Source organism: Cygnus olor, chromosome 12 (genome assembly GCF_009769625.2).
Source record: "Cygnus olor isolate bCygOlo1 chromosome 12, bCygOlo1.pri.v2, whole genome shotgun sequence".
In the NCBI taxonomy this organism is placed as follows: Eukaryota; Metazoa; Chordata; class Aves; order Anseriformes; family Anatidae; genus Cygnus; species Cygnus olor.
This window is the reverse complement of record NC_049180.1, coordinates 5,287,924-5,303,531: the sequence shown is the minus strand read 5'-3', so window position 1 is coordinate 5,303,531 and position 15,608 is coordinate 5,287,924. Positions and strand designations below refer to the sequence as shown.

Here is a 15,608-nt window from a genome sequence, read left to right as displayed (position 1 = left end):
AGGGGTAGTGCCAGCTAACGTCCACTGCGACGGGATTCAGACACGGGGGATTTGCATGCACTCTGGCCGCAGTATTATGACTGCCCTGTTGTGTATATAGAAGTTGAAAGAAAATCCTTTCCTATTTTTACTTTCTAAGGTTCTCCCCTTCAGGCAGCTATGCTCCCATTCCAGGCACATCCTTGTTTTAAAAAAATGCAGTGAAGAACATGATACAGGCTGCAGTAGAACTGCACTAACTGAAGTGCAAATTGCTACCATTTATTTTTATACTTCTTATGCCTGAAACTCTCTTGGCATCCCTTAGTTTCATTTAAAAGATCTGTTGTAAAAGAGAAGGTAGAGACACAGGAGATTTTTAATTAAATGAAGTGTAGATTAGATCTCACCGAAGACATTCAGAATGAAACTCTGGAAATGTAGCATAAGCTTATTTGATCACACTGATATAATGTGCATTATGAGTTGGGAAAACCTCTGGGCCTTACTGAGAATTTTTCTTTCTTTCACGGCTATTGGCTGCCAAGGAAATCTTCTCCTGAGACCTGTTGGAAAGAGCAGTGCTAACTTGTGGACTAGGACGAGAGTTAAAACTCTCCAAGACCAGGTTTACTCCCTGAGATCCTCAGTGCCAGCCAGGCTGAAGTCACAAAAACAGTGCATGTGAGGAGCTCATCCCAAGTTGCTGTGGATACTTGTTCACAAACAGAGAAAAAAAATGCGCAGGCCACGCTATTTACAGTCAGTGCCATTTACTTGAGTTACAGAAATATTATTCTGGATTAATATTGTTGAAACCTAAAACAGATAGGAACTGGGCTTAATTTGTAGGTGTCGACAAGGCTGCCTCTCCTTTAACCATTAGGGCTGTATTAGTTTTAAATTAAATCTTCTGTCCCCAAAATTCAGCAGTTTATGAATTATTATAGTTTTGTTTGGCTAGTTGGGCTCCTTGTGAGATACATATTTGCATTATATATTAGAAAATAAATTTACAGGAGGCAATCTCATTGGGTCCAAAAATGGTTCTGGGAGAAACTAGAGTTGTTCATGCCTTCGGGAACCTGCATCAACTATGAAGGACCTGAGACTGGGCTTTCCGATGGAAAAACTCCAGTGATTTCTTGTGACTGATTGCATTACGCTAAGCAAATCTACCTCCAGAACACAGTCAGGGGGTGCTTTTTTCACTAAATGCCCTTCTGTTATTAAATATTTCACTCTTATAAGCATTTAAGAAAATAAACTCTAAAGGTATTTGCAGTAAAAGCCCATTCCTCCTCATTTCTGTTCTGGTACGGAAATGATGCATGGAGAACAACTGTTAAAGGCGGACATCCACATTTGGCTTTCCATCCTCCATAGCCTTAAAGACTACTTTACAGAAAACATTTTCATTTCAAGGGATCACATTTTCAACAGGAGGGAGTTCTCCTCCTTCCAGTAATACTGCATAGCGGACCTTCAATAAATCCAGGCCCTTCAGAATCCCTCATTCCTTAAAAATGTTGGCACTAATGCACAAACCTCCATCAGCCAGCGGGGTTATAGCTGTAAACCAGTTCTGACTTCTGTGCCCAAAAGGGTTATTTAGATTGGAAAACAGTGTTTGTAGTATAAAATGCTGTTCACACCATTATCCATAATAAGTTTGTCAGATTTAGAATAAAATACTGAGCGATGTTTTGGCTTTAGGTATTGGAAGAGTCCAAGTGTCTCGTGCGGAGCTTCCTGAAATCCGGCCTTGAAGATGTGAACGAGAAAGAGTGTCAGATGCTAAAACAGCTGTGGAGTTCTTCCAAAGGACTGGATTCATTATTCAGCTACTTGCAAGACAAAATTTATGAAGTCTGATGTCTTGGCCTGACTTCAACAGAAAATGCTCCAGTTGTGACCAGAGTCAAACATTACCTGTGTTTGAAAAGCAGAGGCAATGCATCATTGAGGAATTTGTGACAGTGTACCCTACTGCATATGGTTGTGTCGATTTCCTTGTGAGCTACACGGCTGCTTGTAGCTGGTTTGATTTCGTGTAACCGAGACATAGGCAGGCTTGTTCAGTGCACATAATTTCTACAGAGGGCTGCATCTTTCACACGCTCATCCCGAAAGAAGTATACATTCCATGTGCTGAGAAGCACCCCCAAGGCCCAATAGGGCACACCATCGGTGAGGAGGTATTTTGTCTGTCCTTCTTAACTTATCCTTGCTGTCGCGACACATCTGGGCTGACACAGAGGGCTCAATCTAAGAACCGGGTCAGCATAATATTTTGTAGACCCAAACACCACACTTTTGAAATGTTTTAATTATTTTTTTTCTAAGTTCTAACAGTGTAATGGAAAAATCTGGTAATTTATATGTATAATATGTAAAGTTAGGTTTACAAAAAACTATTAGGATTTTTTTTCTTTGTTAAATTTATTTAACTTATTTATTTTGTGTTCATATTCAGCTGTTTATTGATCACTGATCTTATTTTCATACTTCCCTTGACCAAATTAATGGTATCACATGAGAATACAAACACATTTTTAGCAGCAAAATATGTAGAAAAATAAAGAGTATATGGAAAACACACAGCATGCTGTGGGCACTGCAAGAAACAGCCACGGGTGTGCTCCTGTATGTGTAAAATTGTACAAAAATCATGGAACTGATTCATTTGCCAGGGTTAAGAGAAAAAAAAAAAGTGGATTCTGAAATAGTGAGTCCCCCCTAAGTCTCTCTTCACTTTCTGCCTTCTTGAGGAGCACTGAAGGGCTTGCCAACAAGATGCTTCATTTACGTTTACTATATTCCTGTTAGCCGGATGTCAGTAACAGGGTGAGTGGTGCCGTCACTTGGCATCGTACTGTTCTTCAGGTTTAGGCATCCCTTTTGGTCTGAAGTCTGAAAACCAATCCTTATGAGCCTTAGTCTAGTTGCCTGACTCCTCAGGTGTGAGACAATTCCTGCTCTGGAGGCCTTTGGGTGTGGGCCAGCAGTGTATATACACGGTGCTAGGTATCAAGCTAAGGGGAGGGAGAAGCTTTGTTTGGCTTCTCCTGGCTCTCCACATCTGGCCACCCCACCACCTGGCTACAGCAACTCATGGCTATCCATAAAAACAGTCTGCGATGAACAAGAGAAACCCAATCTGCTTTTTTAGAAAGTGATCCTAGGACTTCTCAGTGGCACTGACTGACTTGGGAACACTGGATCCCTCTCCTTTCTTCCTTGCCAGCAAAGCAATTAACAAGGAACTAACCCGAGCGTGCTCCATGACTTCAGCTGCCATTTTAGCACGCCCAAATTAAAGCCTCTTGAAGCAGAAGCTTTGCACATTTTTTTTGCTTTGTAATTTCTGCACTTGCTCTCCATCCTTGAGCTCAGTGTGTCGCTTATGGTTTCCGCTCTGCAAACAAGGCTGTTAGGTCTTGTCCCTCCCGGTCTTTCCATGAAGAGTTTCAACAAAGCCTTTGTAAAGTTAGCTAACAGGTGATTACAAGAAGCAGGAGCCTCAACACATCTTTATAACATTTCTTGTTCCACAAATAATTAAAAGTGCTGTTTCTATGGCCTAATTGTACCGCTGAATTTTAAGGAAATCATTACCCCGAAGGCAGGAGTTCTCATGGAACTTCTTCATTAAAAGACAAAATCTGCCTTCTAACCAGCCTGTTTAAGTATTTCCAAGAAATCCTATCAAAACAGGTAACTCCTTTAGAAATGTCTGACACAATGCTCTCCCAAGCACCATCTGAGGTGACAGATAGCCCACCCATTTTATGCCAATACTCACTTATTTCCACAAGCTGCCAGCAATGCCCCGGAGCCGCGGCAGCACTGAGGCACCAGGACAGCGCTCCCGGTCGGAGCAGAGGGGTTACGCAAGGGAAAACCACTCACCTGCACAAGGGTTTGCACAATCAGGCCTCCAGCATATGACTTCAGAAGTTAAAAACATAAAAAAAAAGCAATGAAAATACCATGATTCCTCAATTTCCTTTATTTCCTTTCTTCCTGTCCAGAGAGCCATATCTCCTAGTCATTGTTAATAAGATGTTAGGAAGTTTATTTCAATACTATGCTTGGTTTTTGTAGATAAATATGGGAAAATTGCTCAGCAATGTGAAGGTATGCTTTCTATGTGAGATTTTCAAAGAAGAATCATAAGTCGTTAGACCTTTAAAGCGCATCATTTCATCTGATTTTTCAAATGTCTGTATCTTAGCATTTTTTATGACAAAGGAATGGTTGAAATACATTTTCTATAATTATTTTTCCATTAAAGCAAGCGTTAACCATAGTTAACACTTTTAATTATTCATATCTATACAGTTACAGTCTAGTTTTCATGGAATCTATTTTCCCTTCAAGAAAAGAATGATAATGTCAAAAGCTTCTTTTCCAGTATTTAAAGATCAGAGTCAATTTTCTCTTGTGTTCCTGTCCTTACTAGGTATTCAGATATTTCAATGTACTGTACATATTAGTCTGGGTACCTTTACTAATATTCACAGTATTTAAGATTATAAATGCAATTTGTTGTTAAGTATGTTATTTTATTCTTGTGTAAATTGTTTTGTACAATCTTTAAAAATCTACAGTTTTGCATTTGTAGATATTAAAGGTAAGCAATTTATTTTGTGTTGTCCTGCATGTATATTTTTGCTGTAGATAAGTGTTGCTTAGTTTACTATTTCAGTACATTTCTGTTTAAATGAATAAGCTTACAAACTTTAATACAGTATATATTTTCAGAATATAAACTTTTATATTTCTGTGGTAGGTTAGGGTATGCGTTTTAGGCAATCTTTTTCACTACTATTAACTGTTCTTTTAATCTATAATATAATGGTTTTGTGCCAATAGTTTTTTCATTAGAATATAATGCTCTTTTAATGTTAGGGATAAACAGACCATTTTGTTTGAGGTTTGTTTTGTTTTGTTATTATTTTTTTAATTATTTTGCCAGCATTTACAGTTTTAAATGTAATTTATAAATGTATTGCATTTGTGAATAAGCCTTACCATTAGGTACAAGAAATCTTTAAAGCTACATAATTCTTATGTAGTACTAAGGACTTCCCCAAATAATTGCTGTAAGAAAGTTAGCAAATCAGAGTACAGGGCCTTAAGTTTTTCTTGTGAAAAGGATAATACGGGTTGTTTATTTGAACAACATAGTTAGACTAGACAGCGTGGGCTTTGTTATATATAAACTGTGCATTTGTGCTCCCAACCACAGTAGTTTAATCTCAGGCTTTGTGTGGCTGGGTCTATAAAAGTCAAATCTGGCTAAAGCCACCACTCGTTAGGAGACACTAAAGAAGTTTACATAAGAGACTTATAGACAATCTTAATCATAGTACATTTGGGTACTCGCTATCCTAGATGTGTTATCTGTGTCTGCCCAATTAACCGTATGTTTTAAGCCATATTAAATCTCTTTACTGCTACTTTAAATACTACACTGAAAGTCATTCACTAGCTTGCTTACTCACAGACGGGATTTGAATTTTTAGTGAATAAAAATATTATGCCTTCCATGAAAACAAAGGACCAAAGAATTGCATTATTCTAACAAAGCATTAGTTCCTTAGCCAGTGAACTACTTTGACATTTGTACTGAAGATCAAATAGTCTCTTTCTGCTACGAACACTGTATTCTCATCTACGTCGAGTGTAAGGGGAAAAGATGTATCCACTGACCTATTGGGAAAGGAGTGACGTTCAGCTAGGATGGCATGTCTATTGGTAAGGCTTATTACCAAACCTCTGAGATGAAGCAAAGAACCAAAAATTCACAAATTATGTCAATGTAAATTTATTTTCAGAACTTGCACAAGTAATTAATTGTAGAACTTTGCAAATTAGGCCCTTAAGTTATTTTGTCAGAATGCCATGGAACAGACTAAAACAGTTTCTAATATTTGTAATGAGTACATATTATAATATTATAAGGGTACAGGCACCCCTATATCACAGTGTTGTAAATATTTTCTGAAACTGGTACAGTACTGAGGGACTTGTATCTTCTGATATATCAAATATTGACTGTCTAGATCAAATTGTACACAATTTATTTGTTGATGGTCCTGTAACTAGTGTATGGACACATTTCTGGGTGCCTTAGAAGTTGTATTTTTCATGTGTGTTAATATGCAGTATTTATACATTGTGAGAAGCTGCTTTGAATAAAAACATTGAAACTTCATTTCACTGCAGTGATTTCCAGCTTTATGTAATCGGATTGAATGTGATAAGTAGTAGCCACAGACTCAAACATTACATATTATATTGCATTATATATGCTAAAACTATTCACAGGCTCTTGCCTTTTCAAGAAAGTAAGCATACAAGGAGCTTTTTAAAAGAGAAATTAAATTTAAAACTATTTTTTATGGCAAAAAAAAAGAAGGCAGTAGAAAATGCTTCAATAATCATTCATCATGATCAATCTTACCATTTCATGATCAAACCCAAGAAAACCACCGAGGACTGTCTTATAACTGTATTTCTAGGACACCTTCTACACCACTATCAGTTCCACTATTGACATGTACATGTCACCTAGAGCATATCTACTCAGAACCACCTACTGCATCCAGAGTTTTGGCCCCACAGGAGTGAATTTGCATTTGAAGTGCTGTCTGCCAAGGAGGTCTGAATTCAGCCAGAACCCCCTTTGTTTGGCTTTAAGCATCCCTGAGTGGTGTTTCCAATCATGTACTGCCCATGACTGGAAGAGTAGCTATGAAACTGGTCCTGGGGCAGAAAAGGAAGGGTATTTTTACAGGGAGACAGCATTATCCAAACCACCTATACAGCAAGAGCTGAAACAATGACATACACTTGACTCAAAGGACAACAACCATGTTCTAACAATTACATTGGTTAGCTCTAACACGACAGACACTGTTAGTAAAAACTGTGGTCAGCTATTTAGAGCAGAGGGTTAGGCAATTTAGTCTTGCTTCACCATCAACAAATCCAATTATTTATTATAATGACTCTTGTCATGAATTAATTCGAGTTTACACTTGACTGTAAGCGATGTGCACATGCTGAAGGAGTTATGACACCTTCCTCATCTAAACATTTTATTGGTAAGGTTTGATCTTAACACAGAATGCCAACATTTTATTTTTAAATAGATCATTTTAATGGAAAGTAAAAAATCTTTAATATTAAAAATCCACTTAAATATTACAAATTCAGTTTTTAATTAGCAAGGTAAGTGTTGGTCCTTGTGGTTGTAAATTCATGTACCAACAGAAGAACCCAGTAAGTCAGTGTATTTAAAGGGGACTGCAACACTAATTAGACAACAGATTAGTTTATGAATTGCACATAGAAAAGAACAGGCAGGCAGCCATCCTACTTGCTTTAAGATCTCGAAAGTACTCAAACAGGCCAAAACACTACATAAACTACAATACGCCATTTCTCATTTTGGGTTCTGATTAACAGACAGGAACAATATTGCATATGGAAAGGACAAGGAGAGGCTTTGAATCAGCAAGTGCAAGCACCTGAGAAAAGCGGGAGAATGCCATTTTAAAGGCGGGGGGCACTGAAAGCAAATCAAGTCTCAGGGGCTGATCTTGAAGGACGTTTGGTCGAGGAGGAGAAAGTCAAAGGGTGAAATTCACCTCTCCCTTGTGCCCCGTTTTTCCTGTAAGAAGACCAGAAGATCGTACAATTTAATAATGTGATGCATCTGTTTAAGACTCTTCTGTCTGACTTTTCCACAAAAACAACCTACTGTCATAGCATGGAGAGTTTCAAATTACTAAGAAAACCAGAGTAACAACCTGCGCTAGAATTCAAACTATTTAAATTGTGCTAGTAACACTTTGCCTTAATTTATACTCTCCTCAGTTTTACAAAATTTGCTCATTACAGAGGTACAGTAAAAATAGAGCCCTTCAGAGCTTTGCTGGATACCAATTATTAAGTCCATTTGGCCTGACATGGTAATTTTCACCTGGAACTGTCAAGAAGTGCTATGGGAGAAAGAAAGGAATTTTCATTTCAGAAAAAGGAAACATTTATTGTTTAGTAGGGAATAAATGACTTAACACAGAGCACGAAGCAAGGACCAGAAACGCACAAGAAGCAACGGAGACTTTATGCAAAGCCTCTACCGTTATAAGAACTAGGTTCCTGCTGCAGCCTGGTTCCACAGGAATATCTAAACACATATATAATCTCCAGCTATATGGTATTGGAAAGTGACCCTAATTGTTTGGGGAGGGGGGTTAATTATTGTGAGCTCCACAACATATTTTAACATGACACAATTCACAGAATGCCATCCTCATCCAACTTGGTGCAAAAATAGTAATGCTACTTAATGAGTCAGGAGCAATTCTAGCAATTACATTTTCACCTATCCTTCAGTGAATTTCCATGTAATAAGCAAACATCCTCCTTCCACAAGGAGAGGCCATGTGGCTGCAGTGACAGACACAGCACTGTCTGTATGACCTCATTTCCCATTCCTAGCAAAAACGGCGTGTCGGGACCCCACTGGAAACCTGTGGCCCCTACCACGCCTTCCCCACAGTACACAAACCAGACACAGCAGAAGACGGTAATGCAGAAGTAACTTGAAAACTCCTCAGTTTAACAATATTGCTTTTCCTTGATCACTTCCTGGCACTGGAACAAATCAGTAATCTAAGTCAAAATCCACCAACATCAATGGAGATCCTCCTTCCGACTTCAGTTACTTCTAGCTCCAGCCCACTGGCTGACAGACACTACTGCCAACTCCTTCACCATAACAGTGCTGGGAATATCTGGTAGTCATGTTCTTTGAAAAATAATGTGACACATGAGGCAAAGCTCCACAGCTTTTCGTCAAAATTTAACACCACTGGCTAAGAATTTTTTAATGAAGTTAAACATTTGCAATTTCATCACTGATTCTTGTTAGTAGGAAGAAGTACTCTACTATGTTTTAACCTCCTTCAACTTTTCAGTCATGTTTATTAATTTGAATTCTGGATGGCTATATAACTCATGTCATTCATCAGTCATAGAAATATGTTGGTGCACAACTATAAAAATGAAAATGCTCTTTGCAATTAAGGGTCATGTTTGAAACAGAGGCTATCGAACTAACACTGCCTCCTAAGGCATTAGATAAAAAGCTGCATGTGACATTAGAGGTTCTATAATGAAAAATGATTTAAACAGTAAGTAGCAATCTGGACTTGTTAGGATTAAGTTAATTACTATTATCTAGAAGTAAGCTATGTACAGTAATCCAGAAACGTGTTTCTAAGTGCTACAATTTCTATCACTCCTAAAAGATCAGCATTTTCATACTGCTGTCCTGCCAGCCTTTTGGTTAGTGATTACCTTTGCTACCTACCAGGCTCTAGGGTATTCATTTTGTACAAGAGGTTCTTTAAACGGACAAAGGCTTTCACATAAAACTCTTCCTGTGCCCAGTTATTCAAGATCTGCAATATCTTAGCCTCTCATTTGTTTATTTTGTATGCAGCTGCAGTGAGCAGTTTGTCAGGGACTCAGACTCAGGCACACAATTCCCTCCAAGGCCACTTTTTGCCATTAGGCTTATAATGAACAACCACTCGAACCTGCAGCCAGCCGTGCTGCCAAGGGACTCCCTGCTGTTCCAGGGGTAGGGGTCAAATGAGCACGGCTTTGCTGATAGGCAGCGGCATGCCCACTGCTTGCCGTGTAGGGTATGGAGTCAGCAATTGCTCGACCCTAATCCTCCCTTTATTTCTTAAAACAAGCCTTAATAATATCAGTGGTCCAGCCCTCTGTGGGATTTCCTGCCACAACGACCTTGCATCACTGCTCTGCGCAGGGCTGCTCCTGGCATGAAGTCCAGAGAACTGTAAGTTTCTAACTATAAAGCAACCTCTAAGTTTCTTATGCCAGTGGCCAGGCTCATCCAAAAACAGCAATGGACAACATGATCATAACATCCATGCTGTCTCCAGCACCACGCTGTGCCTGGATTAGCCAGACCGGAAAAACAGGACCTTTTCTTTTTCATGTACTTACATGTAACAGGATAAAAGATAGACATATTTTCCTGTATGCCAATGTCATGCCTATTGGAAAGAAATACCTCCAAACACACTGGTAAGATTCGTCTTCCAGACGTGGCTGTCAGCAGCTGGAACACAGACACAGGTCCTCGCTACGTAAAATTTCCTAAAATAAAGCCACTTATGCTACCATCCACTGAAAGGCTAAAAAGCGAACCAGGAGGAAATAGGCTGCAATACAGCCGATTTGAAGGGCTAAAGCTTTTCCTAGCCATTTCAGTTAGGTACGAGAAGATCCGACAGCACTCCATGCGTGATCCGAGTGCTCGGCAAACACCCACCACAACCTCGGTGGCCCCGTGCCAACCGACTGGTGAGTCAGCAGCCAGGGCAGGGAATCAAGTGTCAAGAATGCATTTAACCCTCACTCCAGACAACGCTTTTCTTACAAACAGAATGAAAACACTTTATAAAAAGAAAAAAAATAATAATGGATTTTACTCTCCACTAGTACAGGAAACCATCTCAGTATTCCTCCGACTTACAGGGGTTCTCAAATGTTAATGAAGGAGAAGTGCTTAAGAAAATAGTAATCAGCAAACTGATAGAAAAGAGGTTCATGAACATGCATCAGTCCAGCCCTACAATCCTTCCTCTGACAAAACTCCCACTGACATCCCTCCAAGGCTGAGTTCAGAAGGGTTTCATGAGGGCATTATAATCTATAACACTGAATACTTGCACAGACAGAAAAAGGAGTCCATTTTCCTACCAAAAACACAGTTCAACTGATCTGTCATATTCCCAAAGGAATATCTGTGCATGCTGCTTTGCTTCACAGTATTCTGGTGGAGTGTTTGATGAAATCATGAGATTTCCTAAATCATTTTTAAATTAATCCCTCTTCAGAAATTCCCCATTGAAGCATCACTTTGCAAGATCACCCTTGATTTTCTATTCAGGATTAAAAAAAAAAAAAAAAAAAGGACAAAAAGATTGAGGATTAAAAAAATTTAAAAAGACTTGAAAGAGGACCTGATGCTCCACCTGAAAATCTCAACACTCATTTACAAGGTTGTTAAACACTGCCAAACCAGAATGGCAGCATTTTATACCGACTTTCTTACTCACTCTTCGCAGGTGTATAAACCACAGTGGACACCTGTGGAGGAGGGGAGGGAAAGGGGGGGGAAAAAAGCCTCTAGTTATTGCCTTCACAGTGCTAGGTAAGGGTAATTATCCTTCCAGCTACCCCATTAATGCACAGATATGGCTTCCAGCTAAAGGCTGAGAACAGCTACCTGGGCTGTGCCTCACGCTGCTCAATCCTACAAACGCTGACACAAATTAGTAATTTCTTCACAGGTTGCCCCACTGAACCCCACAGCCTGAGCCATCTTCTGCAGGAATTCAACTCAGGGCTGGTAACACCCACTTAGTGTTACTGTTCGTCCTGCCCTGGATTAAGGCTGGACCATGAAACTAGTTTGTACAGCCATCTGATGTGTGGCCAGGTAGAAATACTCACAGTTGGCTTCCCCAGTCAGATCTATGACAGAATTTTTCTCCCATCTATCAGCCCTTGTAAAGCCTAAGCCCAAAGTTTAGAGACAACCATCGCCTGTGGCATTAGGAGAGGAGCCCTGCCAAACCCTGCTGGAGGGGCTGAAAGGACTTTTACCCCAACCCTCAGCCCTGTCCCTCCTCCAGGCAGTAGCACCCGTAGTAGAAGCTTTAGATGAGGCAGCCAAATCTGCACCAAAGATACATTTGAGCTGACCATGAGCTCAGCCAGTGGATAAAAACCTAGGACACTTCAAAGATGGCAGCCTCCCTCCGAGGCGCACAGCACCAAGGTGGTTATCTCTTCAAACGCTGCATGCCTTTCCACCAGCACCTCACGGAAATACAGGACTGGACTGGCAATACAGAAGTATGACCAAAGAATAACTCTGATGGGAAACCAACATCAGTTACTGTGAGCGATCCTGTCTTGGCTCCCACTTGGCTTACACAAGTGTGAAAACAGAATCAGGTTCTGCAGAACTCCAGTTCTTAAAGCAAATTTCCTGGGTATGATGGTAAATTACTCCATCTGAAATTCATAAGGGAAGAGGAATGTAAAAGATCGTCAGCTTGCAGTATTATGCTTGCAGTTTATGGAAGGAAATCATGACACATCTTTCCTGTACGCTGAAAGCTCTAAGAAATCTTCCAGCATCACCCCAGCACTAATTCCCAGGAATCCTACCGAGCTCCAGAGCACTGCTCCATACACCCAGCACTCCTCCGCCAAAAAAAAGTCTTAAAAAATTTACCAGTTACAAACAGACCATGATTTGCCTGTTCCTGCACTTCTACATCCAAACTCCTTCTTTGTGTACACTCCTCAGTGTGGGAAATAACACCTACAGGTTATACCAGGTTACACTCTTTGCAAGTAAGGTGGGGAAGTAAGAGACCCAACGAAACGGCACAAGAAGTGGCACCACAAGACAGATGCAATTGCTGATTTAGCAGCAGAAGAATCTGAACACTTTACAACTTGGAAACGTTGTATACAGGCTCTTCACCCAGATAAGGATGTGAATTATTGTTGAGAATTTTATTTATATATCTCTGCAATTTTTATGCAGAAAGCATAAGCACGGAGTGTTTTAAATAATTTCAGATACTCAGCACTAAATAAGTGGCTCACTTTCAAGAAACAGCCAAGAAAAAACATCCCACAGAATGTCAAATATTCCTTCAAATGGGGAGACAGATTTCATCAGGACGGATGCTTAAGCGGGAATAAATCTAAGTACAGAGACTGTTTTCAGCAATAGTTGTTAATTAAGTAGTAAAGTACTAATAAAAGCTTTAGTCAGGTTGTATTTAAATAGCACTATAATAATATGTAATTACTAAAAAAAAGTGCAAAAATATTCAGCAATAGACTGCATTTAATTTTCATGCACTATGCAAATCCCTTTAAGACCAGAAAGGATTCCAACGTCCACTGCCCAGTGGCCATGCTGCAGGCAGGCTGCGAGACAGCTCTAGGTCACAGAGGAGGGGCTCTTGTTGGAAAGCACACCTTCTCTAACAGGAGCTACACAAGTTAAAAGAAAAAAAAAAAAGAAGATATTTAAAACACTGAAAAAGACAAGCCACAAGCACCAAGGATTTCCACTGTAAAGGGACTGAAATGAAAAAATATATTTTTTTGATTCATATTCTTAACGAAAGAACAAATTAATACACAGTAGCAGTCATGCCAGCAGCTCTTCTGCATAGTCATAATGAAAAACCCCCAAGGAAACAAGGAAGAGCTTGTCAGGAAGCCCATGCGCTGAACAGGCAGTGGGTGACACAGCAGAAACCTGTTCCCAACACGACTCTGCAAAGGGCAAGGCATTCAAGGCGAGAGTGAACTTGGTAGCGGAGGCACCAAAACGTTTTGCTAAGGCTAGATATGGCTAGGTAGGCAGAAGTCTGTGTGTAAGCAAAAAGTGCAGTAAGGAAAAGAAAGTCAGCACAGTCAGGATTAATTACAACCACAAGAAATTGCTAATACTTAAAACTGAAAACTATGTTAATGAAGATAAAAGGGTCAGGGGAATAAAAAGTGTAAGGATGAAGTTGAAATGCAGTCCCACAAAACTGCAATCATAGCAGAAACGAAATAAAATCTACTGGAGTGAAAAATGTTGATAATGTACTTACATTATTATCTTTAGAAGATAACAACGCATGACACCAAGTACAGAGACATTTTGATTTTCTAACAGCTCCTCTTTCTGCTGACAGGAGTTCTCTACTTGTGGTATAAATGCAATAACTACCTGACACTATAACGTGTCCCAGAGTAGCTCACAGTACCTTTATACCCCACAGTAAGAGCCGTTGGTGTTTTTAAGACTAATTAACAATAGGCTGCTGTGAACACGGGCCCTGGTTCCAGAAAAGGTGCTGCTTGTTCTTAAATCTAAGCTGAAGTAACATTCATACATCACTGTGATGACAGATACTTTATACATGTACACAGTAATTCGAAATTTTATTTTTAATCTGTGTTAAATGAAAGCTTGGCAGGCCACTGCAGCCAAAATTATTTTATGATTTGCAAATCAACAGGGCATATTTCTGCACCATCAAAACCCTCAGATTTCTTGAGGCCACCATTTCACATGTTTTTAAGACTACCATTACGATGGCATCGAGGGGCTCCTTCCAAGTCAAAGGAAATAGGGCCTCTCCTCATGCAATTTTTTCAAAATTTGCATTAATGGAAATTAGGTACCAAATTCACACAACTGCTTTGGAGAACTCGTCTTCTGTGTCTTCACTGGCAATTTTTCTCTGTGTTCAGGCAAACTGTTGATTTAGAATTGTGACAATCTTTTAAAAACCAAAACTGCCCACTTTTCTGAGCTGAGGCCGCATTTTGAGCATGTGTGCAGTGACACAGCTACCAGACAGTCGTGTTTTTCTCATGTGTAACATCTACATGTTTAAAAACATGAAATTAAGAACCTTTTTTTGAAAGTAAGTCCTCAAATCACTTTACAAAACAGAGCTGGACTGAGATATTAGAGGTGAGGAGGCTTGGATTAGTTTTGCCTGTGTTCTACCTGCATATGATCTATAAGACATAACATCACGGATTGTTTCTGTTTTTAATGAAAGCAGCAGACCGCGGGTTATATGCATAGAAATGGCTAACTTTTTAAAACAGGAGGAAGGTCTCTTTCATTTGCCAAGAAGAATGGGACATTTTTTAGATTCAAATCTGACCTGATACGCTACAAAAATAGGTCATCTTCAACTGCTATGAAAGGAATTACAACCAACAAAGTACAAAAAGCAAACCCCACATGCTTGCAGTGAGGCTCTCAACCTGCAACTCAATTAATGCTCTAAAATAAGAACATTTCTATTCGGCAAGAATTCCCAGTTTTCACTGTGTAAAATCCGCACTTTGAACATTAAGGAAGATGACATTTATATTATAGGAGGATGATTTGCAGCAGGTTAATGTTCTATCTTGTGAACAGATTACCAGGGAAGAGCCTACCCGTGTCATAAAAGCGGCTTTTTTCCTTCGGATTCAGAAGGCTGATTTCACCGGGTAACTGAGTCATCCAGGAGACCGCTGAGCAGCAGCGCCAGCCAAGAAATAAAGATTAGGTTGCATCTGCTGCTGCTCAGTTCTCTGCCTTGCTTTTGCCCAAATCCACCTCAAGTTAGTCACCACACTGCCCAGGACTCGCCTGCCCAAGGCGCCCAGCAGCTTGTTTTCCAGCTGTGCCGATGCACAAAGCCACGCTGCTGGAGCAGAGCTGGAAGCTCACTCCCGCTCTCCCAGGCAAATGCCCCAATCCCTCAGCCACAGCCATAGGCTTCTTCTCTCCCTGGCCTACTGACCATCTAACGGCTCTTTGCAGAGCAAAACCTTTTTAATAGGAGGTTCAGAGAAAGTCTTTCGTCACTGGTAAGTGTGCTGTTCACTGTCTGGGGTGTACCTTTGGATGTTGCAGGAGGTAGATTCATCCACCGAGCAGGTCAGGGTACCACAGCTACAGCTTCCACATTCCATAATCT

The 15,608-nt window shown here is 40.0% G+C and overlaps 2 protein-coding genes across 4 annotated transcripts in view; one reads left to right on the top strand and one right to left on the bottom strand.

Annotated features, from left to right (window-relative positions):
* Positions 1-6,202, top strand: part of CDYL2 (chromodomain Y like 2) — a 59,258-nt gene extending 53,056 nt beyond the window's left edge. For both annotated transcript variants that reach the window (XM_040571607.1, XM_040571608.1), the window contains exon 7: positions 1,696-6,202. In XM_040571607.1, coding sequence (XP_040427541.1) covers positions 1,696-1,854 — 159 coding nt within the window. In that variant the 3' untranslated portion in view covers positions 1,855-6,202. The remainder of the gene's footprint in view (positions 1-1,695) is intronic.
* The window catches only part of CMC2 (C-X9-C motif containing 2), an 88,617-nt gene that overhangs the window by 33,370 nt on the left and 39,639 nt on the right, over positions 1-15,608 (bottom strand). For both annotated transcript variants that reach the window (XM_040571611.1, XM_040571612.1), the window contains exon 3: positions 15,530-15,606. In XM_040571611.1, coding sequence (XP_040427545.1) covers positions 15,530-15,606 — 77 coding nt within the window. The remainder of the gene's footprint in view (positions 1-15,529; positions 15,607-15,608) is intronic.